Consider the following 26,744-nt stretch of genomic DNA (forward strand, 5'->3'; position numbering starts at 1 on the left):
ACCATTCGACTGGGGCTCAAGCCTTATTGATGTCGTCCCTCGCTTTCTGAATAACTTGCTGAACAGTAAGTAGGCGATCCTGTTTTTGCTTTACCAACTCAACAATGCGCATGCGCCTGGAAGACAGGCCTTCCTTAGCGGCCTTTGTTGCCTTGAAAGCATCATCGTAAATTTGAAGGAGACGGCGACAACCCTGTTCAAAGGAGTCAAAGGTATTTTTGCGTTCTTTGTGCTGTCGCTGGAGAAGACTGGATATAATCTTTTTGCCGTTTTGTCTGTACTCCACTGGAACTTTGACAATGGCATCTTCCTTCGAGCTCAAGTGCCGCAGCATGACCTACACTAACCATCAGTGCTATTATTTCTGAAGAGATTGACAGACTTACGACTGTGATATCATGCATAGTATCAGCCAGACCACGTGAAGAAGCATCGACTGCAGTCTTCCAGCGGCGTTGGCTATTGTGGGCCTCATTAGTGACCTTGGTGTGTCGGTACGAGCGACCGACGTCAAAGGTCCCAGAATGTCCATATGCGCCGACCATTCTGTGGTTGTCGCGTGACTGTTCAGATTGTAACAGTCCATTGGCGAATACTTGTGATTTGGGATGCATGTCCGCCATTACATCTCCCCGCTCCATCCGAAACCCGGGAAGCTTGTCACCGGAGGAACCATTGTCCTCGCTTTTCTGGGCATGGCTTGCACGAGCAAATTGTCGTTCATCGGCCAACCTCTTTTCAAATGCTTGCGATCGTGGATGAGCAGATTGTGATGACTGATGGCCAGTGTGTTCTTCAACCTCGTGTGGTAAGTCAGACGGATAGAACAAGTTTCGCCGACTTGGACCAGCATTGTAATGGGTAAAAACATCATTGTTGGCATTTTGATGATTCTGTTGCGAATAAGTTGGTCGGTCTTCGCCCGAGTCTAATGGCTCTTTTCCAGAAAATTTAGCACCCACAAGGTCATTGTTCCGCTGCTTGCTCTGGATCTGTTGGAAGAGAACCTGATTCGATGGGAAGGGTATGTGGTGGGCTTGAGGCACAGGACCATTGGCCACCGGGTTCAATGCAGATCTATCAGAGTTGCCTATTTGTAATTGGGCATTGGGCTTACTCGTCTGGAGAACGTCCTTTTCTTGTCCATTGGAAGGCGGTAGCTCAATCTCCGCCAGGGGCTGTCGTTGATTAGTTCTTCTAACCTGCGGATAGTTGAAATCCGATGGAAGCTTTTGCGTATTCTCCTTAGCATGCGATCCTTGAGAGGCTTTGTCAACCTTTTCACGCAGAGTATGGCCAATGTGGCCAATGTTTGAATCTGCAGCGTGACGCGATTTCACATGTCCATTATTGTCCGTTGGAAGAGTTAGCGTGGGTGCGTCAGCTCCAACGCTGCTTGCATCTCCCGACGAGGGGCTGTCATCTGATATCTGAACGGTTTCTGATGCCTTTCGAGGTTGAGTGTCGAGCTGAACTGGAATTGGACCTTCTTTATCTAGTAGATGTTGAAGAACCGGGACTTTGATTGGACTACCGGTGTTGCTTATTGAAATCTGCCTCTGTGGCTGTGGTGCAGCTGGCGCCTCATTCTCTAATGGACGAGCAGGAGTGCCTTGGTGTTCAGATTGCTTCTTTCTCTTTTTCGCTTCCGAGGGCTTCTCATTATCTGCAGCGAGGCCTCGCTTGCGCTTGAGAGCTTTTGGACTTTCTACGTTGATCTCTGGATAATCTTGCCCATCTGCATTCGCCTCCATAATTGCAGGTGTGTTGCTCTTGTTGCCCGCAAGGGGATACTCATCGTTTGAATTCTTCTCTTCCAAGGAATCTGCGTCGACAAATTCTGTCTTATCGTCTATGAGAGAAGTTCGAGCTGATCTTCGTCTTCGGAATGGGAGCTTGTTCGATGGTTTGCCTGACATATTAGAAGGCGCGTCCTCTGGAGCTTTCCGGGGTGCAGGGGATCTGTTTTCCTGAGGAGAATCTGCCCTGGTGGAAAGGGTTTTATTATGCTGGAACTCGGCTTCTTCATCGATCTGCAGCCCCTCGTCATCGTCTTGGATATTATCATCCATGAGGGCATCGGAGCCTTGCAAGGGCTCATCTTCGGCGGCTTGATCCTCGTCGGACTGTACTGGTCGCATCGCGCCGACATGGGGATCGAAATGCACAATATCTGGCTTGGACTGGACTTTCCCGGGGGGTCGTTCAGCTGCACTCGCCTTCTGAGACTTGGATCCATTCACAGCAGGGCCCCTTTTCTTCTTTGAATTTGGCGACGGAATGCGATCTTCATTCCCAGCCTCTTTCAAGTCCTCTACTTCCAAGTCCTCCGTCGTGGTTTCTAGCTGGGCCATGGGTTGTGACTTTTGTCGTCCGCGGGATACACGACCGCCACGACCTCCGCGAACTGCTCGACCACCGCCTCTTGTAGGACGAGCAGTATCATTCACCGAGGGTTTTTGAGCACGCTTATTGGCTGGGGCCTTGGTCGGTAGCTCGCCTGGCTGCGATCGAGATTTAGGAGGGTCTGGTGAGAGTTCGATATCATAGACGTCATCTGGTCTGCCATCAATTGTCTTCGTTTTATGTTCTGAATCAGGGACTTTGGAGCATTGTACTGAATTATGTTGCTTGCTTTCAGGCGCCCAGTTCCCAGTACTTTTCGAGGCTGTATGTGCTTCGGCTGCTGCTTTCGCCGCTGCCAATTGTGAATCCTCGGCTAAGATTTCATCGGCGTCGTCAAGAAAAGATTTTTTTGCCGCTCTCCTGGCCGAAGTCTTGGTGCGAGCGCCATCCTGCGCTTGTGTAGAAGGGACAACTTTCTCGACAGTCACGTTTACTGCTCGCTTTTGGTAGATTTTTCTGGCCATATTCGGTCCTGGTGCTGCCCCCTTATTGTCAACACTGCCATCTTCATCTGAATTCTGCCGTGCAGGTGTCTTACCTGCACGTGTGTTTCGAGCAACTGGCCTTTTGGTCGCGCCCTTTGGCTTGGTAGTTGTGGCAGCTTTCTTTGCCTGTCTTGGTGCCACTGCTTTGCTCGTAACGCCCTTCTTGGAACGTGTGGCTTCAGCCTTGCTTGGGTGATACGATTCCTCACCCTCACTTCTGGCTTCAGAGTCATCCTGGTAGTCGCTGATATCGACATCTTCCTCCTCAAGACTGGCATATTCGTTGTCTTCTTCCATATTGGCAGCATCTCCATCGGCTTCATTTTCGGCCTGAAAGCTGCGTTGCTGCTCAATGTCTAGTATCTCCTCGGGTGATCGCATTTCTTCAATTCCATCGCGCAAGAAACTGGGTGGTGTTGAACGTAGAGCAGCCATATCGGGAACTTCCTGGGGAATGGGCATGGTGTCTTCAAGAGTTATGGCGTCAAGTGTCCAAGTGTTGTTGGAACGCGCTCCGGGAGATGAGTCGGTAGTTGGTGCTGCCTTCGTCGACGAAGTGTAACCTCCGACTCGGATTTCAGCTTCGCTTTCATCTAGGTCGTCGGAAGGGTTGTGTCCCATCGACGTGTCCGACTTGTCGCCGCCGAACTTGATTGAAGAACCTGGGCTGCTAGAGCGAGGGTTCGTCTGTGTCGACAGGGTAGAGACCGCCTGCTGGGACAATCTGACGCTTCCACCTGGACTCTTGACCAGCGACATATGCGTGGCCTGCCTCTTGGGGGGCATGGTAGCTGCCTAGCCGAGCGGCAGCCCCCGAGAGGTCTGGCTGGAGATGATGGAGGAAAATGAAGAGGAACTAGATGCAGATTGCCTCTCAGACGTTTTGAGATGGAGGAGTCAAGCCTCAAGGATCTCGATACGAACGTCTTGCGCTGTGTACAGTACTCGCACGTAAAATCGACCAAACATCAAATGTGAAGCGCGCATTGAAAGACGGCAAACTGAAGGCTGGAAGGTTTCCATCCAATGCTTGGACGCTCAAGGCGTTGTCACTTGGGTCAACAGGAAGGAACAGCTTCGTCAAGACATGCAGGCACTTCCTGCCGCGTACCTTCCCAAGGCGCGACGTCACTACAGCTCACGAGCTTGACAAACCGATATTTCAAGAAGGAATTCATGGAATGATAACATGCTAGGTGATTCCTGAATGCTGTCAGATGCCAGTCAAGATGGCCAGAGGTATGCTGTGGCCAATTAGCATAACGTCACGAGGAAAGTCTTATTAGCACGAACGGAGCAGTGTTTGCTCGTCTGCAGAACATGAACCAGAAGAAGCGATGGCAAGTGAGTTTCACGCGTCTGCAATGCAAGATGTAGATGTCAGGAAGATTCTCATATTACTTGGCAATTCCTGTGCCAGCGTATTGGTGATATCTTATTGATAGACACATGTGACCATGAAGTAGACGAGCTTCGCGTGCATCGGAACTGAAGCACCACTCCTTGAAAACAGTTTCAGTCTAGCTAGATGTCTTCTCAAGCCCTTGATTGCAGTTCGCTTTCGCAGTCTGTCAACAAGACACGAATGCATGGTACGTAGGAAACTTGATATACCCAATATCATTGAACCCAACGCACATGGTACAGATGGAGCTTCCCATGGATGTTGTTTGAGCACCTGCCATTTTGAAGTGCACTGGTGTTCTGCGTTATGCATCCAGCTAACGCAACGAGGGCTGCTCGTGCTGTAGCAGCCTGTGCTAGCATGGGGTAGAGCCATATCCGACCCGGACATATGGCACTCGACGTGATCAAAGATTGATCCTGGAAACCAGGTTGGGCGCATGTACAATTCGCAGACAGTTCAGAAGGTCTGCTGCCTCGAGCAAATGGCACAAGATCATAGCATTCATTCATACGGCACTATAAGACTGACTGTAAGTCAAAAGAAAAGCCGGCATGGTGCCGGTCGGTCTCTGAGGCCGTAGCTGACTTGATTAGAGTCTGCTGAGTCTGACGAGCTCGACGGGGGGCCGAGTCGACAATGCTAGGGAGGTGTATGGGTCTCTCGCCATGTACATGAAGGCAGGTTCCGCCTGGAATCAAAGAGAAATCAATCCATCCAGCCAACGCCGTTATCGTAGCCTCAGTTATCCTTTTGTTCTTTTGGGTTCATCCACTGTTCCTGTTCTCCCCTTGGCATCCGTGTAGAGCGCGCGAAGGCGTTTATCGGACAATGCCGTCGAAGCGCGACTTGAACCACTTGACGGTCTCGTCACGGTTGATGCGGTGGGAAGCACCGATTCTGCCCTTGCAGCGGCGGCGGCGGCTGACACGCTCACCGGGGCGGGTCATGCAGCAGTAGAAGTCCATGCCGTAGATACCGATGGCGGGGTCGTACTTGATACCGAGATCGATGTGCTCGCTGATACCGAAGCCGAAGTTGCCGGTCTCGCTGAAGTTGCGCTTGCGGAGCTCGTACTCCTTGACCTTGAGGCCACGCTCGAGGATCTCCTCGGCCTTGGGGCCACGGACGGTAACGTGGACAGCGATCTTCTCGTTACGGCGGATACCGAAGGTACGGACGGTGTAGCGGGCCTTGCCTGGTGGGAGGGGGACGGCGTGTGAGCAAAGGTTTCCGGTGTGCCACAGACGAAGGCAAGCGGGTTCGACTGGGAAGACTTACTGTAAACGGGAGTCTGACCGGACAGCTGCTCCAAGACCTTGGCGGCACGGGTCAATCTGTCACCAGATTCACCGACGGAGATGTTGAGGACGAGCTTCTGGATCTTGAGCTCCCTCATGGGGTTCTGGGCCTTGTCCGACTGTTCCATGACGCAGGTTAGCACACCGTGATTGATTTCGCGGGGGGGTCGCAGAGACGTCGCGTACCATCTTGGCTGTGGTTGTTAGTAGGAACCGTGGGAGATGGGTTGTACTGGTTGGTGCTGGCTGGTTGGCTGGGTTGAGGCTGTAGAAAAAGTTCACCAAGGTCAAAAGTGAGCGGCAATCAATCGCACGCGGCGGGACAAAAATTCGAGGGTTTCCTTACCCTGCTGTGGGCGAGGCCCGTGCACGGATTTCTTGGGTCGGGGACGAATTGTACCACAGTAGGGGCGCCGGAGAGGCTAGTCTCAGGTTGGCCTAGTTGGTCAAGAGCTCCAGAGGGCCGGCTGCCATTGGACGGGCGTGTGGCCCGAGCTCTGGCAGCTCTCAGCCTTCTCGCTAGGTGAATGTTTCGCTGCCTCGCCTTGGCCTTGGCCTTGCGCGCCGGACCGTTTTTATTGACGGGGAACCTCGCCTCTCCATACCAAAAGTCGCGATCTCTGGAGGACCAATCTGCCAACCCGCAGCATCAGCCCACCATTGAGATCTCGCTGAGGCCCCCTGAACCCGCGGCTTCGCTCCAAGCAAGATCAAATTTTTTGAAAAGACAGCCCCAGAGGAAAGAGTCGCTCCCTCAAGGAGCAAACTCAGCCCATCATGTCGAACAAGCAAGGCAAGATGGTGAGTCCCCCGCCACCGCTCCGTGTATCTCGACGTTGACAATGCAGGCTGACACGACTTGTGATATCTAGGCCGGTTACGTACGTACTCCCCTCTCCTCGCGCGTGCTCGATCTCGACGACGGCCATGCGCCGCCGCGGCGCACCTCAAACCCATATATCATCGCATCTTCGCTGTTCACCGACTAACCTTTGCTCTCCCAGATCAACTACCGGATGAGAGTGACGCTCTTGGACGGGCGCCAGATGACTGGCCAGATGCTGGCCTTCGACAAGCATATGAACCTCGTCCTGGCCGACACGGAGGAGTTCCGCAAGCTCAAGCGCAAGACAGCCAAGCCCGCCGGCGCCCCCGGCGCATCCACCCCCCAGACCCAGACCATCGAGACCGAGGAGAAGCGCACGCTGGGACTCACCATCGTCCGTGGCGCCCAGATCGTCTCGCTCTCCGTCGAGTCGGCACCTCCCGCAGACCCTAGCACCCGACTGGGCAAGACGACGACCGGCGGTCTCACCTCCGCCCTGACATCCGGCCCCGGAGTCTCTCGTCCGGCTGGACGTGGAGCTGCGCCCGCGAGCTTGGCTGGCCCTGCTGCCGGCGTCGGTGCTGGTGCTCCTCCTCCTCAGTTTCCCCCGCAGTTCCCTGGCGCACCTGGTTTCGGTCCTGGCAGAGGTGGTCGTGAGTTATCCCCCTCCCTGAGCTCCTCCGATGTTCATAGTCTAACCCGCTTACTAGCTCCCGCCCCTGGCTTCCCTGCCCCAGGTGGTTTCCCCCCTGCTGGATTCCCTCCTCAGGGAGGCTTCCAGCCGCCGCCTGGCTTCCCCGGTGGCCCTCCCCCAGGCTTCAACCCTCCTGGACGGAGATAGGTTTAGGTAGCTAACGGTGGAGATGAGAGCTATGGGATGTTCATACGACTCCAAGGCGGATCAAGGAATGCACGACGCAGCCGCCACGAGGCTGGATCGAAACTGAAATCGGCGACGGCCATATCGCCGGATGGCCAGTGCTGCACAGAGTATAGCTGGCACGAGGCTAGGTCCTAGACAGAGGCACGTCTTGGATCACACGATCCAGAAGCCGGAGAAGGAGACTCTGAGCAAGAATATCAAGCAGATGAGGGAGAAAACAAGCAATTAAATGAAGGCCTGATTGCTCGTGCATGGCCAAGTCTACCCAAAGACAATATCCTTTTGATTGTGACAAGTCGCATGCGTTCCTCGATAGTCAAGTCCCCGTACTCCGTCTAGCTGTTCAACGTCCACCTGAGATACTGACCTAGCTACCTAGGTCGGTCACGGATGCATCAATATCAAAAGGACTAAACCACTTTAGTTCACCCCTCTGGGTCAGTTTTGAGCATGGGCTTGCATTGCAGATGAAAGGGGACTGCGAGCTCAATCCACCAAACCAACCAGCATGGCTTGAGCGGTTTGCTATATCCTACATCCATCTTGAAAAACCTGTGTGAGTGTAGGCAGAGCTAAAGTGATCTTTTGTCATGTCATTGTGAATAACCACCACGCCACGGGTCAATCCATGGCAGCATACAATGACCACACAAGGGTCAAAGCAGATAACTGGCGCATTGCAAACATCAGATGATCGGATCCTGAAGACGGCCAATGGGATGTACGTCGAGTCTCTGCTTATACGATACTGTGCCAACAGCTATTACACCGGATACGGAAGGCAAAACCGCATCAGAACACTCGACTTACTCCTATGTCGAACTCCCTGAGGTCATCACGACGGTCGCTTGACAGCTTACTAGAACTCGGATTACCATTTTCTCGTAGTATTCAGTCATCTTCGTCACGGCTTGTAGAAGTACAAAGACGTATTGAATAATCATAAAAGGTACTACCAAGTCATATTCACTACTTGCTACCGATTTTGCCCCGTTCCCTTCCCAGTCTGGAATTCATCAATCGTCTCGTTTGCAGTGAGCGCCCATAATCAGTCTATCGTCAATCAAACCGTACAACCCAGTCTGGAGAACTTGCTCAACCCTTGACAATCTTGCAGACCAGGTCACTGCCGTCCACGCTGTCACCCTCCTTGACTTGCAAGCTCGAGACCTTGCCGTTGTGAGGTGCGCTGATGACCATCTCCATCTTCATGGCACTCAGAACGGCGAGAGGGTCGCCCTTCTTGACCTCAGAGTTCTCGTGGACGCGCAGCTCAACCAAGACACCAGCCATGGGGGCACCAACCTGCGAGCTGTCGCCAGGGTCGGCCTTGGGTCGCGACACATTCTCAACTGAAGCCTTCTTGTCGTCTACCGTGACCTGGCGGACTTCACCGTTCATCTCGTAGAACACCTCTCGCTGACCAGTGTTCTCGGAGAGCGGACCGACCGCCAGAAGCTTCAGGATCAGCACCTTGCCCTTCTCCAGCTCGACGTGGAACTCCTCGCCGATCTCAGGCCTGGAGAGGAAGTACTTGGTAGGCAGTACAGACAAGTCGCCGTACTTCTGGGTGAACTTCTTGTAGTCATCGTAGACCTTGGGGTACATGAGGTACGAAGCCAGGTCGCACTCGGTGACCTGTCCCCACTTCTGGCCAAGCTCTGTGCGCACCTTCTTCATGTCAACAGGGTCCAGGTACAGACCCGGTCGCTTGTCGAACTTGCGACGGTTGCGGAGAGCCTTGGAGCGCAGAGGCTCGGGGAACCCGCCGTAAGGCTGACCCATCATGCCCTCCAGGAATTCGTACACAGAGCCAGGGAAGTCAAGTTCCTCTGCTCTGTCAATGACGTCTTGCGGGGAGAGCTTGTTGGACACCATGAACTGGGCAAGGTCACCGACAACCTTGGAGGTGGGAGTGACCTTGACAATGTCACCCAGGAGGTCGTTGGCATGCTCGTAAGCCTTCTTGGTCTCGGCCCACTGCGAACCAAGACCAAGCTGCTGAGCTTGGAACATCATGTTGGTTAATTGGCATTGAAGTAAGTCAGTACAAAATCTCTGTGTGTCGTGGGGGGTTTACGTACCACCAGGAATCTCATGCTCATAGACCTCGGGGTCGGGACCGGAGAGGTGAGCCTCGAATGGCGAGTAGAGCAGACGCAGTTGAGCCCAGTATGCATCGAGCGCACGAACGTGAGCGGGGTTCAAGCCGGGATCGTGCTCGCTACCCTCGAGCGAAGCGATGATGGCATTGATGCTGGGCTGCGAAGTCATGCCGGACAAACTGTCAGTGGCGGCATCGACAGCATCAGCGCCAGCCTGGGCACAGGCGACCATGGACGCGACACCAGTGCCAGCAGAGTCGTGTGTGTGAACGTGAATTGGAAGTTGTGGGAATTTCTTCCGTATGCCACCGATCAGTAGAGTAGCTGCATGTGGCTTCAAAACACCAGCCATATCCTTGATACCGAGGATATCGATGTCAAGAGCGACCAGCTTGTCGACGAGACTCAAGTAGTACTATACGACAAATACAGGTTAGTATTTCCAGATGGGGAAAAGTGAACAAAAGAGTGTTTTCTGACCTCGAGATTGTACTTCTTCTTTGGGTTCAACATGTCTCCTGAGTAGCACACTGTTCCTTCCGCAACACCTCCAGCCGCCTGGACAGCCTTGATACCGACTTCGAGCTGGTCGATGTCGTTAAGTGCATCAAAGACACGGAAGATGTCAACGCCGTTCTCCTTGGCCTGTTTGACAAAGTGGTAGATGGCATTGTCAGGCAACGAGGCGTATGCAACACCGTTGGCACCTCGCAGCAACATCTGGAAGGGGATATTGGGTACGAGCTTGCGCATCTTGCGAAGGCGCTCCCAGGGGTCTTCGTAGAGGAAGCGCATGGCCACATCGAAAGTGGCACCACCCCAACACTCTAGACTGTACAAGTTGGAGAGAGCATGGCTGGTCTCCTTCGCAATACCCAGCAGGTCGACGGTTCGGACACGAGTAGCCAGCAGCGACTGGTGAGCATCACGCCAGGTGGTGTCCATGAGCAGGGTGCCCTTGTATTCACGGACAGCCTTGGCAAAGCCCTTGGGTCCCTGTTCGAGTAGGATCTGCCTCCAGCCCTTGGTGCATGGCTGAGAGACATCCAACTTGGAGCCGTCTTCGTTAAGGAGATCGGGCAGGACTAAGAAGAGACACGGTTAGCTATCTTTTCTTGATTATATGAACATACCGACAATGTCTGTGATAGATATGTCGGCAGTCAAACTCGAACGCCACTTGGTTCCGTCTACAACGAAAGCAGACAACGGCTGGACCGCAAAATCTGACAATTGAGAGATATTGGGAGCTCATACTTATTTCACCCTTAAATTTGGGCTCTCCAACCTGGCCGGCAATGCTGCTTCCGTTGACAGCTATGTCTCCAAGGTAAGCAAGGAGCTTCTGGGCGCGGTTCTGGGAACCAATGAGATCGAAGAGCTGAGGAGTGTCATCGATGAAGGTGGTCCAGCAGTTGCCGTCAATGAATGTGGGGTGAGTCAGCAGCGATGCGAGGAAAGGAATGTTTGTCTTTACACCACGGATACGGAACTCGACAAGAGCTCGCAGCATCTTGCGACGTGCGATCTCGTAGGTGGAGCCCAGACATGTGCACTTGACCAACATGGAGTCGTAGTACGGTGTGATAACCGCGCCGGCGAATCCATTTCCACCGTCCAATCTGACACCGCTGAAGTGAGGAGGAAAATGTTAGCGACTCATTCTATAAAGCAGCTTGGTTGTCCCTGAGAAGGATATCGAAGGTTGGGGCGCCTCTAGCCCCTCCCTGCTGAACCTCACATTTCCACAAGATCACAAGAGAATTGACAATGCGGGATGTTCGGAGTTACTTACTTGCCACCGGCGGATCGGTATACCTCGATCTTGCCAGTATCAGGCTGGAAGGCCTTGGAGGGGTCCTCGGTCGTAATTCGGCATTGGATAGCGAAGCCTCGGGTAGAAATTCTGTCCTGGGTCAGACCGAGCTGTGCCAGGGTAGCACCGGCAGCGATCTGGATCTGTGCGGCTACAATATCAATGCCGGTGATCTCTTCGGTAATGGTGTGTTCGACCTGGATACGCGGGTTGATCTCAATGAAGTAATAGCGGTTCTGCTGATCCACCAAGAACTCGGCGGTACCCGCGTTTCTGTAATTGACCGACTTGGCGAGCTTGACGGCATCAGCCAAGATGGCATCGCGGGTCGCGACCGGCAGATCCTTTGCAGGTGCAATCTCAACGACCTTCTGATGTCTGCGCTGGACCGAGCAGTCACGCTCAAAAAGATGCACAATGTTTCCGTGGTTGTCACCAAGGAGCTGGACCTCAATGTGCTTGGGCTTGTCCAGGAATCGCTCGACGAAGACTGTGCCGTTGCCAAAAGCAGTCTTTGCCTCAGAGGTAGCTCTCTCGAACGACTCCTTCAGGCTAGCCTGGTCTCGCACAACTCTCATACCACGACCACCACCTCCGTAGGCAGCCTTGATGATGATGGGGAACCCATATTCATCGGTGAAGCTCTTGACAGCTTCAAACGTTTCAACTGCGCCTTCGGTTCCGGGCACAACGGGGACTTGAGCAGCGATAGCAAGCTTTCGGGCAGAGACCTTGTCACCGAGCGAGTCAATGACATCGGGTGAGGGACCGACGAACTGTACAGAGATTCACTGATTAGCTTTTGAATCTTCGAGCATTGAATAATGTAGCAGATACATACAATGAGGCCGGCCTTCTCAACGTTTCGTGCAAAGGTGGCGTTCTCAGATAAGAAACCGTAACCTCGAGTCTATGTTAGTTACTGCTTCAGTGCATGTGCGAATGGTTTAGTTACCTGGGTGGATCATCTGTGCACCGTGCTCAACGGCGATCTTGATGATCTCATCGCCCGCCAGATAAGCACCCACTGGCGTATACTGGCCACGCTTTCCAATGACATATGCCTCATCGGCCTCTGCAGAGATCAATTAGCTTCAAATCGCACGTCACATTATACCAAGCCCGATCGGATTCCGGGTATGAGGAGAGATAACGTACTCTGTCTGTGCATGCTCAGCCGGTCCTCGTAACTGAAGACGGCGATTGTGTGGAGGGACAGCTCGTGAGCGGTTCTGAAGATACGGATGGGGATCTCGCCACGGTTGGCCACGAGCAGCTTCTTCAGCTGCATGATGGAGCTGTTGGCGCGGATGTGGTGGACGGTCTGGGCCTCCTTGGGGGCCATGCCCTCCTCGAAGACATCCTCGTCGACGGCGGCGTCCTTGGCCGCGATGAGGTCCTTGATGTTTGGTATGTCCGCCATCTTGTCGTCCGGGGCGTTTCCGAAGCTAAACGGACAAAGCTAGCTAGGGACGGGAGAAGAGGAGGTGAGATAAAAAGAGGGAAAACCCGAACGAAGATGGAGTGAATGCGAGGGTCCTCAAGCTCCGGACAAGGTGGAATTGGGGGAGCTGGAGGGTGGGAAAATAGTCAGGGACGGGCAACGGCGGTTTCGTTGAGCTCGTCTCGACTATTATCTACCCGGGCTGGATTTGGCGGGGTTGAGTGAGTCGCGGGCTTGTGTTTGGCTCAGCCAAAGGGACAGGAAGGTGTGTGTGCTCGAGCTCCCGGGGGCTTTGTGTCTCGTCTGACGTAACAGCAGCTAAAAGCTGTCTGTAGCTTATCGACAAGGTAAGGCAGGGCAAGGTAGGGGTACCTGTAGGCACAGGAACGTGGGGTGGGCAGGCGAGACTCTTTTTCTAGTCAGTCAACGAGCACCCACGGGCTCGAAGGAGGAGCAGCAACCACACACACAAACACACACACGCGAAACAGGCCGACAACGGGTGTAGATGTGCGCCCGGTCTGATAATGGTATTACGCAAGCGTACGGGATGAGATGGGAATAGGTGATTGGGGATCGGTGAGAGGGAAGGACGAAGGGGGGGACCGAAGGGGTCTTATGGCCTGCGGCTAGCTTCTGATCCAGGAGCAGCAACGAGCAAGGAGAGGGCTGCTAGTCCCCTCGCAGAGTAGCCATGCCCATGTAGGTACTACATGATGCAGCATGCTGACCGCGCCGAGGGCCGTGGGGATCCAGTACCGGAGGGTTGAGGGGATTTCCTCCTATCGAGCAGACGTACCTAAGCTCTTACCATCCCTGTTTGACACAGAGCTTCCAGAGTCTTGGTAGCTACAGATCTGCCAGGCCATAGGCACTAAAACTATGGGGCCCTGTTTTGGAAGAGGCTGGCTTCCAAAACACCAACCTTGCCTCGCCGATAGCATACCTTCTTCTGCCCGCCTTTCATAACTACACTATAGCCAGCAGCAGCACCGGGCTGTGGTGGCCAAGCAATCTGAGACATCCCCAGCATACTGCTGGTTGCCCGGTGGTCCCCAGAAGCAACCACCCGGGCTATCTTGCACGGTGAAGGATTGTTGAGCCGGCCCATCATCTGCACACTGGCATCCCGCTTGCTCGGGATTGCATAGACCATACACCACGCGGTACATTGGCCTAGTCACTAGTCCGACAAGGTTATAGACGTCGAGTTCGGAGATGCATCCCGAAGCTGGGTCATTTCCAATTGCGATCGCGGGGGAGCTTCTGACTCTTCTTTTTTTTTGTCCAATTTTCTTTTTTTCGCGTGGGGAGGATGGCGGGGTCAACATAGCAGACAGCAGTAACGCCCATCAGATGCATGGCGGCCAAGATATAGTTTCACAGTCCAAACGTTGAATTGGCCCGAATTCCTCGCCAGACAGACCCTCTTTTCCCTTGTATTATTAGCTGAGATCTCCCCGTCCATTCCGCGACACTGGTTCAATCGCGGAAACCTGTCAGGTTGCTGGGCAGAACGCACCGGCTGCTGGGCTTGGTGCAACCCATGGTGACGATCAAGTAAGTAGCGGCATGTGGCGGTCATACAATAGAGAGTACCGACGATAGACGCGCCCCTGCATGCACAGGCACACATACACATTGGCCAATTGCAGTCAATGGATTTCCCTAATGGGCCTGACCACAACCTCGTCTGGCCAACGGCATTGAAGCGCTTCAACCAGAGTCCAGGGTACTTCCCTATTCCAGTGATTCGACCAAGCAAGCAGGCGACCGACCCGACGCTTTCTCGTCTTGACGAGAATTTCGGTTATAACAAGTTGGAGAGTTTGGAGAATCCCTCCTCTTAACCTAGGTTAGCAGTTAGGGCTGGCCATGCTATCCAATGTACACCAGGTTCCCGAGCTTCGCGCGACGTCTCGTCGTTCACTTCCCCGACAATGCGAGGAAGCCCGTCCGACGCCTATGCGGCTGAGCCGAGGTCACGGGTGGATAGCCGGTCGCAAACCACCACCACCACCAACCACGAGCGCCTTCAGCGGACCAGCTCCCGGACCCAGGTAGACTTGTCTACCTGACGGGGCGCGAAAGAGAAAGCGGGGACGTTCAATGACAAGCCTTGGTATTCATCTGGAAGATTTCATTACAACCTGCTTAGAGGAGTATTCCCGCATGCCCGTATGCCCGTGAAACGGAAACGGAGGGTGGGCCATCTCTCAATCCATTGTAATCTGCAGCCATCTCTTGGCCATGTGACACACAAGCAAAGCGCAGAGCCCTTGGAAAGTTGGACCGGGGCCCCGTTTTGGGAAATAGAGAGGCTCAGTGTACGGAATTAGCAGTTTGTAGTATTCGGGCCAAGGCGGCGATATAACAATGGCTCGCCCGGCCTTAATCCCAAGTTCACATAGCCCAGTCCACTTCTTCGAGACCGCTCGCGTCTTCAGCGTCGTCACAACTTCGCCTGCCAAGTGATCTCCTCAAGCATGCAGATGTATGATCAATCCTTGGCCTGCGTTGCACGCGGCGCGACCCGCGGTCGCTTTGGCTGACTCGCACGCACTGGGCTTGCCTTGTGTGCTGTTGCTGCTGCTGCTTCGCGTGTGAGACCTTTCGTGGGATGCCAACCCGCTCTCACCGCCCCCCCTTGTCTCCCCCTTCCCCCAGCCTGAGCCAGGAACTAATTCGGTCGTTTCGTTTCGTGATACACCCACGGACTGCAGAGCATTTCTTGGCCGACTTCGGCAGCCGCGGACGAGAGACGAAATTGTGAGTGTGCTTGAGACATTTTCTGGGAAGGGTGGTTCCTCACGTCTGTTTTACCGTCATCGAGGTCCACCGGGGCCAGGCTGGTCGAAACCGTCATTGACGCCGGTAGGGTCTGATGAGTCAAACGCCAAGGTAAAAGAAAGAGCCCGTTTCCCTGCCACCCAAATCAAATTCTATAGATAAGCTACAAGGCTACATACATACTATGCGACCCTTCGAGCAGGAAGCTTGGGGCAACAGCGACGATGGGACGCCAGCCTGCGAGCGAGTGGGGGTCCAGCTGGGTGGGCGAAACACCAGCTATTGCAGATCAGCAATAGATCCTGACGCCCGCATCCATTGGCTCTGACAGCGCTCAGGCGGGAACTTGTTGCCTGTATGATTAGACGCGGGTCGTCTTCTGACCTGAGGCGAGGAGCACAATACAGCAGCGATGAGTATGCCTGTCAGCAGCACTCCGCTCGTCCGCTCTGCACAAGTCCGTACTCGGTGTTATCCAGATGTCACCTACCATTCGAGCCCCTATCTCGCCCTGCTTGGCAGCTTCAAGCACGTTGCAGCAACGGGCTGGCGGACGCGACAATCGTGAACCGTGCATGTCATTGCCACCATGTTTCCAATGCTTGCCGCCATAATACCTGTTCGGGCTGCGGAAGCTTTGGCAGAGTTACAACACAGGGTTGGCAGAGGCGATCATCTTGGACTATGCAAGTTATTATCGCCGACCCTCAATATTGCTACCATAATGCCTGTTCGACTCGCGGATGCTGCTCCAGATCTTCCCCGGGATGGATCAAAGGAACTCAGACCCCGTGACTCGAGAATTGACGACTTTCTATTAGCAATAACATCGAGGTATAGTATAAACCCTGGTCGCCAGAAAGAAACTGCCGAGCCTAGAGGGTGCTGTAGAAGTACAACCCACGGCATTCCCCTTTCTACCGTGGTCATGCTCTATCCTCCCTTGAGATCATTGTCCGCAGTCCTTGCCTTGCTAGGAAAGTACTGCCCACCGCCGTCACCAGTCATATCCATGTGCCATGCGCAAACCGCCGTCATAAGATTCCCCGGCTCACTCGCAGAGTGCTGTTCCTCCCACGGGGATCATGCGTCCTGACCCGACATGAAAGATCGAGTTTCCCTTCCCTTCCCCTCTTATTTCGAGACAGCCTCCTTGACCTTCTCGCCCGCCGCAACCACCTTCTCCTTGGCCTCGGTCAGGGCGCCGCTCTGCAGGGCCTTCTCCTTGCCGCCCCAGTAGTGCCAGTTGACGAAGCGGTATCCCTGGGTCAGCTGCGAGCACTCGTTGATGAAGTGGCAGGCGAAGAGGAGGTAGTTCTTGGGGGTGACGGCGAGGGAGTAGCGCATAAAGGTCGCCGAGTAGACGGTCAGAGCGGCGGTCATCTGGCCGGAGATCCTGTGCACGCAAAAGTCTCGAGTCAGCATTGATCCCCCGTGAATTGGTCTTCCCTCATGCAGGCGTGGTATGCGCAGACATAAGCAGAGGGGTTACGTACAGGTCGGGGGATTTCTGCGCATCAGCAATGGCGGCGATGGGGATACCAAAGTTGGATGCCGGGCCCCAGAAGTCTGTTGTGCAACTGTCAGCGATGCGTGGCCATGCGCCGATCGCACGGCATGTCCATAGGAAGGGTGTGGTTGTTCGTGTATCCCCAAGCTACGTGGTGAGATGGGAGAGATCTGAGACACGAGGAGCAGGACGGCGTGGCTCTTGCACCTCTCATCGTAGATCTCTGTGTCTTCGTCCCTGCTGCTGCTGCCGCGTGATCCAAATGCATACAACGTGCTGTCATCCAACGTAGCTTGCCGACCCAATCGCGGAGGTTGTGTGTTCGTCGGACTTAACGGGGCAGGTCCGGGGGCCTCGGGCGGACAGATAAGGCAGACTATTTGGGGACCACGTACGGGTTGAGCAGAAGTAGCTCAGGGTCGGGTTCGACCTGATCTTTGCGTTGATCGCTTTGACAAAGGCGGCCATGTTGACTGGTTTTCGATGAGGAGACGTCGACGAAAGGGGGACGGCAGATGGGCGGCGCGCGAGGCAGTCAAAAGGTCGTGATCGGGGGGTGATAGGACCAGTGGGAGAAAGTCAATTTGCGATATCAACCAGGCGTCTGGTGTTGAGCTGCCGCTCCGATCCATCGCTGGCCAGCGGAAAAATTTGGGGTGGACCCAAAGCTGCGAACCGCTAAAACGGGCGCAGGGCCCCCCAAGTCGACCCCGGGCCTCCGATACGGACCACCCATTCCCCCAGCCGTCACGTGCTCCCCTTTGATCCATCCATCCATTCCGTCTTCATAGCAAGCGAGGTCTGTTCGATTCGGTGACAAGGAGTGCATCTGTTTGATAAAGTCCCAACAGCCAGTCTTCTGGTGGTGTGAAATGGAAGAGGAGTATAATCGCTCGATAGACACACAAGAACATGCGAGAAGAGGAACGCACTTTTATCAGTGTCCAACGAACCACGAATCGATTGACTATCATACATTTATCTGCATATCTCAATACCGAAAATAGAAGGGATGGATGCACACGCCCACCATCCCCGAAACTCTAGTAGCATGGCCACCCCCAAAAAAGCAAGAATTACCACCAGTCCGTCGATGTTTTTACACCCTTCTCCCCGCCGAGGACTGGTCCTCTGGAGGAATACCCTGGCTTGCCTGCATGACCGTGCTTTCCTCCATGCATACCCTGCGGTTCCTGGGTTTGTTCCCGTCTGGCGCCCTTATGTTGCATGTCCCGACCTGTCCCCGCCACACCGGCATTTGCGACAGAGCCAGGTACTGCGCGGCCATCATCAGGTTGTGGTAAGACTGGAACAGCAACGGGTATAAAAACTGGACTTGGCACCAAGACGACCGGCCTTGGTGCTGACTAGTAGCCGAAGCCGGTGGGCTGCGGTGCAAAGCCATTTGTCTGTCCGAACGCCGCCGGGGACGCTCGGCCAGCACCCGCGCCCGGTCCGGCCGTGATCATGAGGCGGTTGCCTCCAAGGATAGGAGTCTCCGTGTCATCCTTCTCTTGCTCTTTCTCCTTCAACTTGCGGGCCTCGTTGTCTGCCTTCAGCAGCGAGATCTCCTTCGTCTGCTGGGCGAGCATGTTGATCATGTAAGGCATGGTGAAGTCGTGCAGACCATTGCGCCACGATAGCTCCAAGATCAAGTCGGGGCGGATAAGGTCGTAACACGCGTACAGCATGCCGACGTAGCACTCCTTGCTGCCAATGTCCACAAACTAAGAAATATTGGTCAGTTTCAATGTACTTGATATGGGAGAGCGGGTCTTGACTTACGTAGCGCAACAATTCTTCGACGACTTCGGACTTGCCCGAAATAGCGGCTGTCTCAATGGCGTCCTTGTATAGCTTGTCTTGCTTGGACAGTGCAATCGACTTCTCCCATCTCTTGGTCTTGCGGTAGATGCTGGCTGCGATCTGTCGGAAGAAGACAAGGTCGTGCTTCTCGAGACGGCCGGCCAGAGCGGTTGCGTCGTAGTTGTCGTAGTTCTCTACCGAGTCTCTGAGGGTCTTGTAGTCTTCCTCCTCAATGAGCAAATCATTGATGGCGTCATTGACCGTGCGCTTGTTCTGCTGCTGGACATTCAACAAGAACGGCTTGATCAGAGGCAGGTTATCAGACTTCTGGAACATCTTGACAACACGGTTGACATCGATACGAGGCGTCAGGACTTGCAGAAGGTCGGTGAGCAACGACGGGTGCTGCTCCAGGTAGAAGTTGATACCACGGTAGTAGATCTCGAGGTTGGCGACCTTGACAACAATGTCCTTGAACTGCTGGTGCTCCCAGGAGTTCTCTGCCCGCTCCATGACGGCAAGAGCGGCGTTGTCAAATTCATCGTAGTGGTAGTAGCAGAAGACAAGCTCCGGCCACAAGTTGGCTTCCTCGCAGGCTCGGATCAGCTTGGGCAGGTTCATGCGGCTCCAGAAGAGCTTGATGTGCTCCATCAACCTCTCGGGGTGGTACCTCGACAAGGCAATGCCGAGTTCCGTGAACATTCCCATGTGAGCGCGCTCCAGGCCAAGACCCGACTCTAAGAGCTCGATAAGCTCATCGAAGTATCCCTCGTGCTCATATTGCTTGACGAGAGCCTGCAGCTGCTCGGCATCAACAATCAGGTTCAGACCGCAGATCTTGGCCAGTCGGAACTCCTTCTTGCTGACACAAGCACCGTGGACCTCACGCCACACTCTGATGTTGTTGGCCTTGCGAGCAGACTCAACGGCAGCCTGGTGGTCATCCAGGTGAACGAGGGTTGTAGCCAGCTTGGCCCAGTTGGAGATGCTGGTGTAGAAGATCTTGGCGGCCTGGTAGAGACCCTCGTTTGCAGCCTTGTCACCAGACTCTTCGATGTTGGCGACATTGGTTCCCCGGAGGAAGTCCTCCAGTTCACCAAGCTGCTCAAGTCGGGCGAAGCAGAAGGCAAGGGCGGTGTCGATGGGAGGTTCCCTGAGGGTCTTGCGGGCCATGCGCAGGAACTTAACGAGATCCTCATCCTTACCAGCGTGGGTTGCGACTTCGATGACTTCTTCGTAGTTGCGAGGATCACCAGCCTTAATGTATGACTCGATGGCATCCGTCACCCGAAGGCCATCCAATTGAGCCTTTGCGACCTTGCTCCACACCTCGGGCGTATCGACCTCGTCGGCGAAAGAGCTGGCACGGTCGATGCTAACGACGTGCTCGACCAGCACGGCGACAGCTGCCGTCTGGTTGCCGGCCTTCTTGAAAATGTCGAACGCTTCCTCGTGCAGGCCAACGTTGATACAGAGCTGAGCACACTCGTCAGGGTCGTAAGCATCCAGACGCTGGATGTAGTCAGCGACCTTGCCCTTGTCGGCTCTAGCGGCAGTGAGGATAAGCAAGTTTTGAAGACTGGCGTTGTCGTTAAAGGGAGAAGGCTCTAGCACAATCTTCTCCAAGAGCTCAATAAGCTCGCCAGGCAGATCAGCTGCCAAGAACGAGGCAACGGCTTCGGAGACCTTGGCAGGATCGCCGCATTCAGGAACGGCTGTGGCAACAACCTGGTCAATGACGGAGCGGCGGTGGATGTTGTTCTCACTGAGAACAAAACCCCAGAGCTCGCGGTCGGACCGCTCCAGCAGGTAGCGTGCCTGAGCTCGGTACATCGAGTTCTCATTGGTGATGTTGATCAACTCGAGGTCGTTCTGGCCCTTCTGGTAGGCAATGAACGCCAGGTTGGGGTCACGCTTTTCACAGTATTTACCAACGCTGAGGGTATCGTACTGGTCGTTCTCCTTCAAGAACTTCTCAGGGTTGTTGTTCGAGTCAATGTAGATCTTGGCAAGTGCGTTGTATACGGCTTGCTGCTGGTTACCAGCTGCCAAAGTGGCCTCGAGGAAGGGTAGCAGGAGCTTGAGTCTGTTCCTCGTCTCGACCTCCTGCACAAGTGCATCGATGGGAATGGATGCAGGGTTGACAGAAGCAAGAAGGCTCTTGATCTGGGCTTCATCGCAGTCCACGTCAAGGAGACCGCCAACAACTTGAGGAGTCCTGCCAGGGTTGATGCCCTGCACGTACTTCTCAATCGACTCAAACTGCTGTTGCTGGTACAGATACAGAATGAGGTCGTGGACCATATCAAATCGGTCGCAGACAACGATCAAGGGCAGCTGCTCGGGGAGGCGGGCCTCCTTCAGGAAGTTCTTGACCTTCTCGGGGTTGTAGTACTGGCTGTCTCGGCAGATTCTTTGCACCTCGTTGTACTGGCCCATCTTGGTAGCAGCTTCGATGTACTTGAAGTGGACATCCGGCTCCTGGGACATGTTGACAACACTTCCCAAGTAGTAGAAAAGCCCCTCAAAGGTCTTGTACTTCTCAAAGAGGTCAATCAGGTGGACAGGGCCAAGCAGGTCGGAGTATTTCGTGGCAACCTGGACGACAATCTGAAGATTCTGGCGGATGTTGGCCTTCATCATCGCATCCAAAGACTCGAGAGACTGCTCAACGGACAATTGACCGAAGTAGGTGATCAGCCACTCCTGGTTGAAGTTTGGTGTGCCAGCAATGCCGCAAAGGACGCGCTTGATAGCAGCAGGGTCCTCGTAGAGCTCCAGAGCCCTCTGGAACAAGCCAGCCTGCTCACATAGCGTAGCAATCCGTGCCTTGTCGAACTGTGTGAACATCTGGTTGCCCAGGATAGCGTCGGCAACCTGAGGGGCGTTCATCAGGTTCATCTCCAGAAGACGTGTCTGGAGATCAGCGTGCTCCGGGCGGTTGTCCTTCAGGGCATCAAGTAAGAATGCTGTAGCCTGCTGAACCATGCCTTGCGACTGGAACACGTCCACGACGCGCGCAATGTCTACCAGCGCTCCCCCCTCGTTATTGGCCAAGGAGCTGGCGAACTCGGCACCCTTCTCCGGGTTCACGCGCACAATGTGTTGCAAAAGACTGATCCAGTCTGGCTGGTATCCAGTTTGGTTGACATATGGGAGGATCTTCTCAAACTGGCCAGTCTCAGCAAAAGAGGCAACGACCTTGTGGGGAACATTGGCCTTAAGGTAGACAACCAAGGCGAGGTTGATGTCGTGGATGCGGATCTGGTCACCAAGCTTCTCGGAGCAGTCGAGCTTGCCTTCCTTCAACCACTTCTCCAATAGGTGCTTGCGGCCCTGTGACAGCACGGGAACAGCCAGCTCAAGAGTCTCGGTCTCATTAAGGGGAGTGGTCTTGTCTAGCAGCATTCCAAAGTATTGTAGAATAAACGACATCTTGCCTGGTTCTGCGGGGAGATTCTTGAATCTGTTGATAGTGTCCGTGGTTCGGAGGAAACCACGCGGGGAGTTGGCGGCAACCTTGGCAGCACCGGAGTAGTCGCCCTGTTGCATCAACTGCTCGAACTGTCTGGCGTACAGCTGGTCGGCACCGGGGAGACCAGCTCTCGAGGCCATCTTGATAGCAATCTCGGTATTGGCAGGGTTCTGCAGAAGGTAGTTGATCATGTTACTTTCGTCAACCGACACGAAGAGCACCTGGCCTTTTCGGTTGATGCCGAGAAGACCGGTGGAGTCGGAATCGGAGGTCGTAGCAAAGATGGTCTCGCTCGAGATGCGGTTCATGAAAATGGTGGCGCCAGTCTCGAGGTCGTAGAGGTGGATGAAGCCGTACTTGGTGACCATGTAGATGAGTCCATACTTCTGCGAAACCTGCATGGCAACAGGGAAGTCGTTGGTGGCCTCGGGAGGGAAGTAGACGTCAACAGCCTTCTTCTGGAAGACGGGATTCGTCTCGGCGTGATCGATCTCGACGATGTGGAGCTTTGCGCCAGTGGCAGTTCGGACGGCAAAGGTGAAGACCTTGGTATCGGCCGGCGCACCCTCCAGTCTCACAGTGCCGAAGGTGGCAGCATGGCCCTCGATGGCCTGGCTGATGCCTCGGTCCTTGGAGTAGAGCTGAAGACTGCCTACCACACGGCCCTGCTGCTGGGAGATGCCGACCACAGCCATCCACTTGCCGTCGCTGTTAATGCGGTAGTTGATGATTTGGCAGCCCTGTTGGAGAGGTATTTAGCATGAAGAAGGCCCAGTAAAATCATGGCCAGCTGCTGAAAGGTGGTAGCCGGGTTGGGAAGAACTCACGTTGAGATTGGCATTGCGCTTGAAGACCTCGACGGGCGCGGCCTGGGTGGAATCAAAGATGTCCCAGTGGTAGACGGTGGTATCGGTGACCAGACCGAGGGTCGACTCGCTGATCCACTTCCAGAAGACAACATCCTCGTTCATGGTCGCCGACTTGAGCTTCTGCTTCTGCTCGAGGTCGAAGATCTGCAGTGTCCTCGACTGGGCGCGCAGGGCGATGATCTGCTTGGTCCAGTGCATGATGGCACTGTCAGCCTTGATGGTGCGGCGGGTGACATTGTTGCCGTTCTTGAGGTCGACGATGACGACTTCGGGCTGTGCGGCTTCGCTCTTCTTCTCCCGTATGCAGATGAAGGAATCTGATTCTAGTGTCTGTGATGGCGGACGGCATCTGTCAGCTGGTGTTTCCCCTATTCGAAGCTATGCGCAGGCGACAGGGTTGGGGAAGGGCAGCAGCCAGAGCTGGGCGGGAGTGACTTACGCAGGAGTTGAAGCCGATGGCTGAGCTGTCGACGCCGACATTGCCCAGGGCCAGCAGCTCCTGAAACTTAATAGGAAGCGGAGCACCCATGGCTGTTCACATGAGCTGACGCTGCGGGGGCGGCGAAGTGAGGATGGGTTGGATCACAGCTCGGTGGGATGGGAAAGTTTGTTGATGTGAGCAGCACCTCGGGCAGCCAGTCAGATCGGGTCGGGCGACAGATCTGAGCAGATGCCTAGCTCGCGGGTCGCGTGTCGGTCGTACGTCAGTCGTGATGGGTTTTTCGTCCTGGAAAAAGTGTACAGGCAAGGAAAGCGCGGCGGTTGATTAGGCGCCTTGTGGGCAGAAAGGAAACGTCCCAAGAGAGTGATTATGTAGTAGCTTGTCTAGGTCGTCAGAAGGGGCAGGGAGAGACGGTGGAAAGGCAGCTGCCAGCGAATCTCAATGAGCGGGGTCAGAGAGACTGCACGGACAGAGGCGATTCGTAGTGTACAGTGCCTGATGGATTGGCGGGAGTGTGGGTGTGGGAAAATGAGGCCGTAGGCTGGATGGGAGGTAGGGAATATTGTGATCCCCTTTGGAGGTTGCTGGCAAGAAGCATTACCTGTTCGCAAAGGAGCGCGCCAAGCTGAAGATGACGCACGGGCCAGCGCCTGGGGGGGCTTCTTCTGGGGGTGCTTACGTTTCTGGGACAGTTACCTGGCAAACCTGGCCAACTAGGGGGGGGACACCTGGAGGGCCTGAGGGCCTGAGGACCTGAGGACCCAAGGGGAAGCTCCTGAAATTTGGCTGCCTGAGGCTTGGGGTCAAGCCACACTCCCCTATTACAGGTACTACGGTATTCACATGTGGTAGGGACAGGTACGTATCTCTTGAGCTGTTGGTACCTGCCTGCGGCGTGCATGGATCTAGGCAAATTGTCAATTGATGGGCATGGTATCGTCTGGTTTCTCTTGTATGTATTGACCTCGGTGATCAAGGATTCACCACAGAGATACGACGTTAATCTGGCCCAGCGCATCTTTGCAGCATGGCAGAGCTTGGTGAAACACTTGGAGCGTTTGGAACAACCAGCTTGCTCGGATTGTCCAGCTTGCCATTTTCGGATAGGTGCGCATTCAGGCATACAAGCAACACATGCTGTGTACAAGCACCAGCAGTAGTCGGCTCGACTGTCCAACATCTCGACATCATCCGCTCTGATGAATCACTTGTTGACACTGGGGCCATATGATTACGAGATCACAACATGACATTGTCATGAACAAGGAGTCCTGATGAAGATCCGGGCAGCCTTGTGTGTGCGCGCAGCTGACCTTGTCTGTGGAGAATTTTGCTTGTGCTGCAAAATTACTTCACTTTAACGACCAGGACGACGTTTGGCCCATGCTACCAAGCCAGGTGCCAGGTAGGCAGCTCCCAAGTACAGGAAAGCACAAACTTCGATCTACGGCCAAGTTTCACATCATGTGTGCATGTGTAGTGTATATGTACGTTCAATCATTGCGATCCTTCCCACCGCCCAGATGAGGACAGGGAAGCACCGCACCCAAGATTGTTCGCTGGGGGTCACTCTCCATTCTGTCCGAGAACTTCAGTGGTCGTGGGCCACTGCAGAGCTACCTCGCACCAAATATCGTGTCTCGAGAATGTGGTTTTTTGCGTTGTTCATTATTGAATGTAGAAGAAAGGAAGAAAAGCCTCCAAAATCCCCGGCGCGCAAATCAAATTTTAGAGGTGCCCGTGGGCGACTAGCTGCCTCAGGCATCTACCTGCTCAAGTGAAGTGGCCCACCTGGGACCTGTCTGCAGGTGGGCTTTGGTGGGCGACGGGCACCTGGGCAATTGAAACGGGCGACCCACCGGCGCCGGTCCGGCGCACACCCAGGGGCATCGGCAGGGGTGCGCAACAGCATAGCGTCACCGAGGGGGCATCACATGGAGAAAGCTCGCACATGAGCCCGCTCCTCGCTGCAGTCAACCTTCTTCCAACTCTTCGCCATCTAGTAACGCGGCGCCTGCTGCTGTCCTGCCGATCATGGCCAACACCAGCCTGCACGCTGTTCAGACGCTGCCCAAGTTTCTCCTGCCGCGCTTGAGCTGGCAAGGCCCCGTTGCCTCATCGCGCGTTCTCGGAGCTCTCGCCTTGCCGACTCAGGACCGGAACAGACCATGGCAAGCCCGCCAGGCATCGAGTCTGCACACGCAATGCCGGTCGCTCGGATATAGGGCTGGCAAGACGAACAAGTCATCTTCTGTTCTGCGAAACACGACCCTCAGGCGGTCGTTCCATGCTACTGCCGTGCGAGCCCGCGACCACCACTTCGACACGCTGAAGTTCGTCCAACGGTTGCAGGGCGAGGGCTTCACGGAGGAGCAGTCGGTCGCGATGATGAAGGTTCTGAACGACGTCATCGAGGAGAGGTGCGCGTGCGCTGCCAGCCTCCATCCACTCGCCCGCTGCTAACGGCAATCTCTAGTATACAAAACTTGACCCGCACCATGGTCCTGCGCGAAGACGCCGCCAAGGCAACCTACACCCAGAAGGTCGACTTCGCGAAGCTGCGCTCCGAGCTTCTCTCTGCCGACAGCACCGAGTCGAATACGACGCGGGCCTCGCACGAGCGCCTGACCAACGACATCACCAAGCTCAACAGCAGACTCCGTGACGAGATCGGCCGGACGCAGGCGTCTGTGAGGCTGGACCTTAACTTGGAGAAGGGCCGCATTCGGGAGGAGGCCGTCAGTCAGGAGTTGAAGATCAAGGAGACCGAGACCAAGATCGAACAGGAGGTGGCGGCGCTGCGCGAGAAGCTGGAGCAGGTCAAGTTCCAGACCCTGCAGTGGCTCATGGGTGTTTGCACCGGTTTCGCCGCACTGCTTCTTGGTGCTTGGCGGTTACTTATGTAATTGCTCTTTTTCGAAGTCAAAGCAATGGTTGCTTCTAGGCAACACAAGTACCAACAATCGCTGGCGCAGATCTGTCGGTAGCAGCGTCTTGTGCGAGATATGCCACAAGACACTCATCGACTTCACTTCGGAGAGCTCTTAAAGAGCATCCTACTGTTCATTTATCAATCAGATCAAGACACCATAACCCTGGCGTCATTCGCGCAAGCAACAAGGCCTAGCAGGGGGCCTCTAATAGCCCTATTTTTTTTAGAGTACGATATAGCTGCAAGAGT

At 54.7% G+C, this 26,744-nt stretch overlaps 7 protein-coding genes across 7 annotated transcripts; 2 read left to right on the forward strand and 5 right to left on the reverse strand.

The window, feature by feature from the left end:
- Positions 1 to 16: 16 nt before the first annotated feature.
- Positions 17 to 3,677, reverse strand: JN550_006189 (uncharacterized protein; the record flags this gene model as incomplete). The annotated part of the gene is made up of 2 exons (XM_049317901.1): positions 17 to 337; positions 387 to 3,677. 2 exons carry the CDS (start codon positions 3,675 to 3,677, stop codon positions 17 to 19), a joined length of 3,612 nt encoding a protein of 1,203 aa, XP_049171749.1.
- Positions 3,678 to 5,117: 1,440 nt separating this feature from the next.
- JN550_006190 (uncharacterized protein) lies at positions 5,118 to 5,786 on the reverse strand (the record flags this gene model as incomplete). The annotated part of the gene is made up of 3 exons (XM_049317902.1): positions 5,118 to 5,494; positions 5,578 to 5,716; positions 5,784 to 5,786. 3 exons carry the CDS (start codon positions 5,784 to 5,786, stop codon positions 5,118 to 5,120), a joined length of 519 nt encoding a protein of 172 aa, XP_049171750.1.
- A 588-nt stretch (positions 5,787 to 6,374) lies between these two features.
- Positions 6,375 to 7,264, forward strand: JN550_006191 (uncharacterized protein; the record flags this gene model as incomplete). Its single annotated transcript, XM_049317903.1, has 4 exons — positions 6,375 to 6,398; positions 6,470 to 6,478; positions 6,602 to 7,076; positions 7,134 to 7,264. The coding sequence occupies 4 exons, from the start codon at positions 6,375 to 6,377 to the stop codon at positions 7,262 to 7,264; spliced, it is 639 nt and encodes a 212-aa protein (XP_049171751.1).
- A 1,137-nt stretch (positions 7,265 to 8,401) lies between these two features.
- On the reverse strand, positions 8,402 to 12,650 carry JN550_006192 (uncharacterized protein; the record flags this gene model as incomplete). The annotated part of the gene is made up of 9 exons (XM_049317904.1): positions 8,402 to 9,312; positions 9,391 to 9,826; positions 9,892 to 10,496; positions 10,545 to 10,601; positions 10,669 to 11,042; positions 11,207 to 12,003; positions 12,069 to 12,130; positions 12,183 to 12,302; positions 12,386 to 12,650. The coding sequence occupies 9 exons, from the start codon at positions 12,648 to 12,650 to the stop codon at positions 8,402 to 8,404; spliced, it is 3,627 nt and encodes a 1,208-aa protein (XP_049171752.1).
- Positions 12,651 to 16,595: 3,945 nt separating this feature from the next.
- Positions 16,596 to 17,439, reverse strand: JN550_006193 (uncharacterized protein; the record flags this gene model as incomplete). The annotated part of the gene is made up of 3 exons (XM_049317905.1): positions 16,596 to 16,857; positions 16,958 to 17,030; positions 17,367 to 17,439. 3 exons carry the CDS (start codon positions 17,437 to 17,439, stop codon positions 16,596 to 16,598), a joined length of 408 nt encoding a protein of 135 aa, XP_049171753.1.
- An 899-nt stretch (positions 17,440 to 18,338) lies between these two features.
- Positions 18,339 to 23,650, reverse strand: JN550_006194 (uncharacterized protein; the record flags this gene model as incomplete). The annotated part of the gene is made up of 4 exons (XM_049317906.1): positions 18,339 to 18,698; positions 18,757 to 22,992; positions 23,080 to 23,451; positions 23,561 to 23,650. The coding sequence occupies 4 exons, from the start codon at positions 23,648 to 23,650 to the stop codon at positions 18,339 to 18,341; spliced, it is 5,058 nt and encodes a 1,685-aa protein (XP_049171754.1).
- A 1,947-nt stretch (positions 23,651 to 25,597) lies between these two features.
- Positions 25,598 to 26,469, forward strand: JN550_006195 (uncharacterized protein; the record flags this gene model as incomplete). The annotated part of the gene is made up of 2 exons (XM_049317907.1): positions 25,598 to 25,983; positions 26,040 to 26,469. 2 exons carry the CDS (start codon positions 25,598 to 25,600, stop codon positions 26,467 to 26,469), a joined length of 816 nt encoding a protein of 271 aa, XP_049171755.1.
- Positions 26,470 to 26,744: the final 275 nt, after the last annotated feature.

The sequence above is a fragment of the Neoarthrinium moseri genome, assembly GCF_022829205.1.
Source record: "Neoarthrinium moseri strain CBS 164.80 chromosome Unknown scaffold21_Wmoseri_CBS_16480, whole genome shotgun sequence".
In the NCBI taxonomy this organism is placed as follows: Eukaryota; Fungi; Ascomycota; class Sordariomycetes; order Amphisphaeriales; family Apiosporaceae; genus Neoarthrinium; species Neoarthrinium moseri.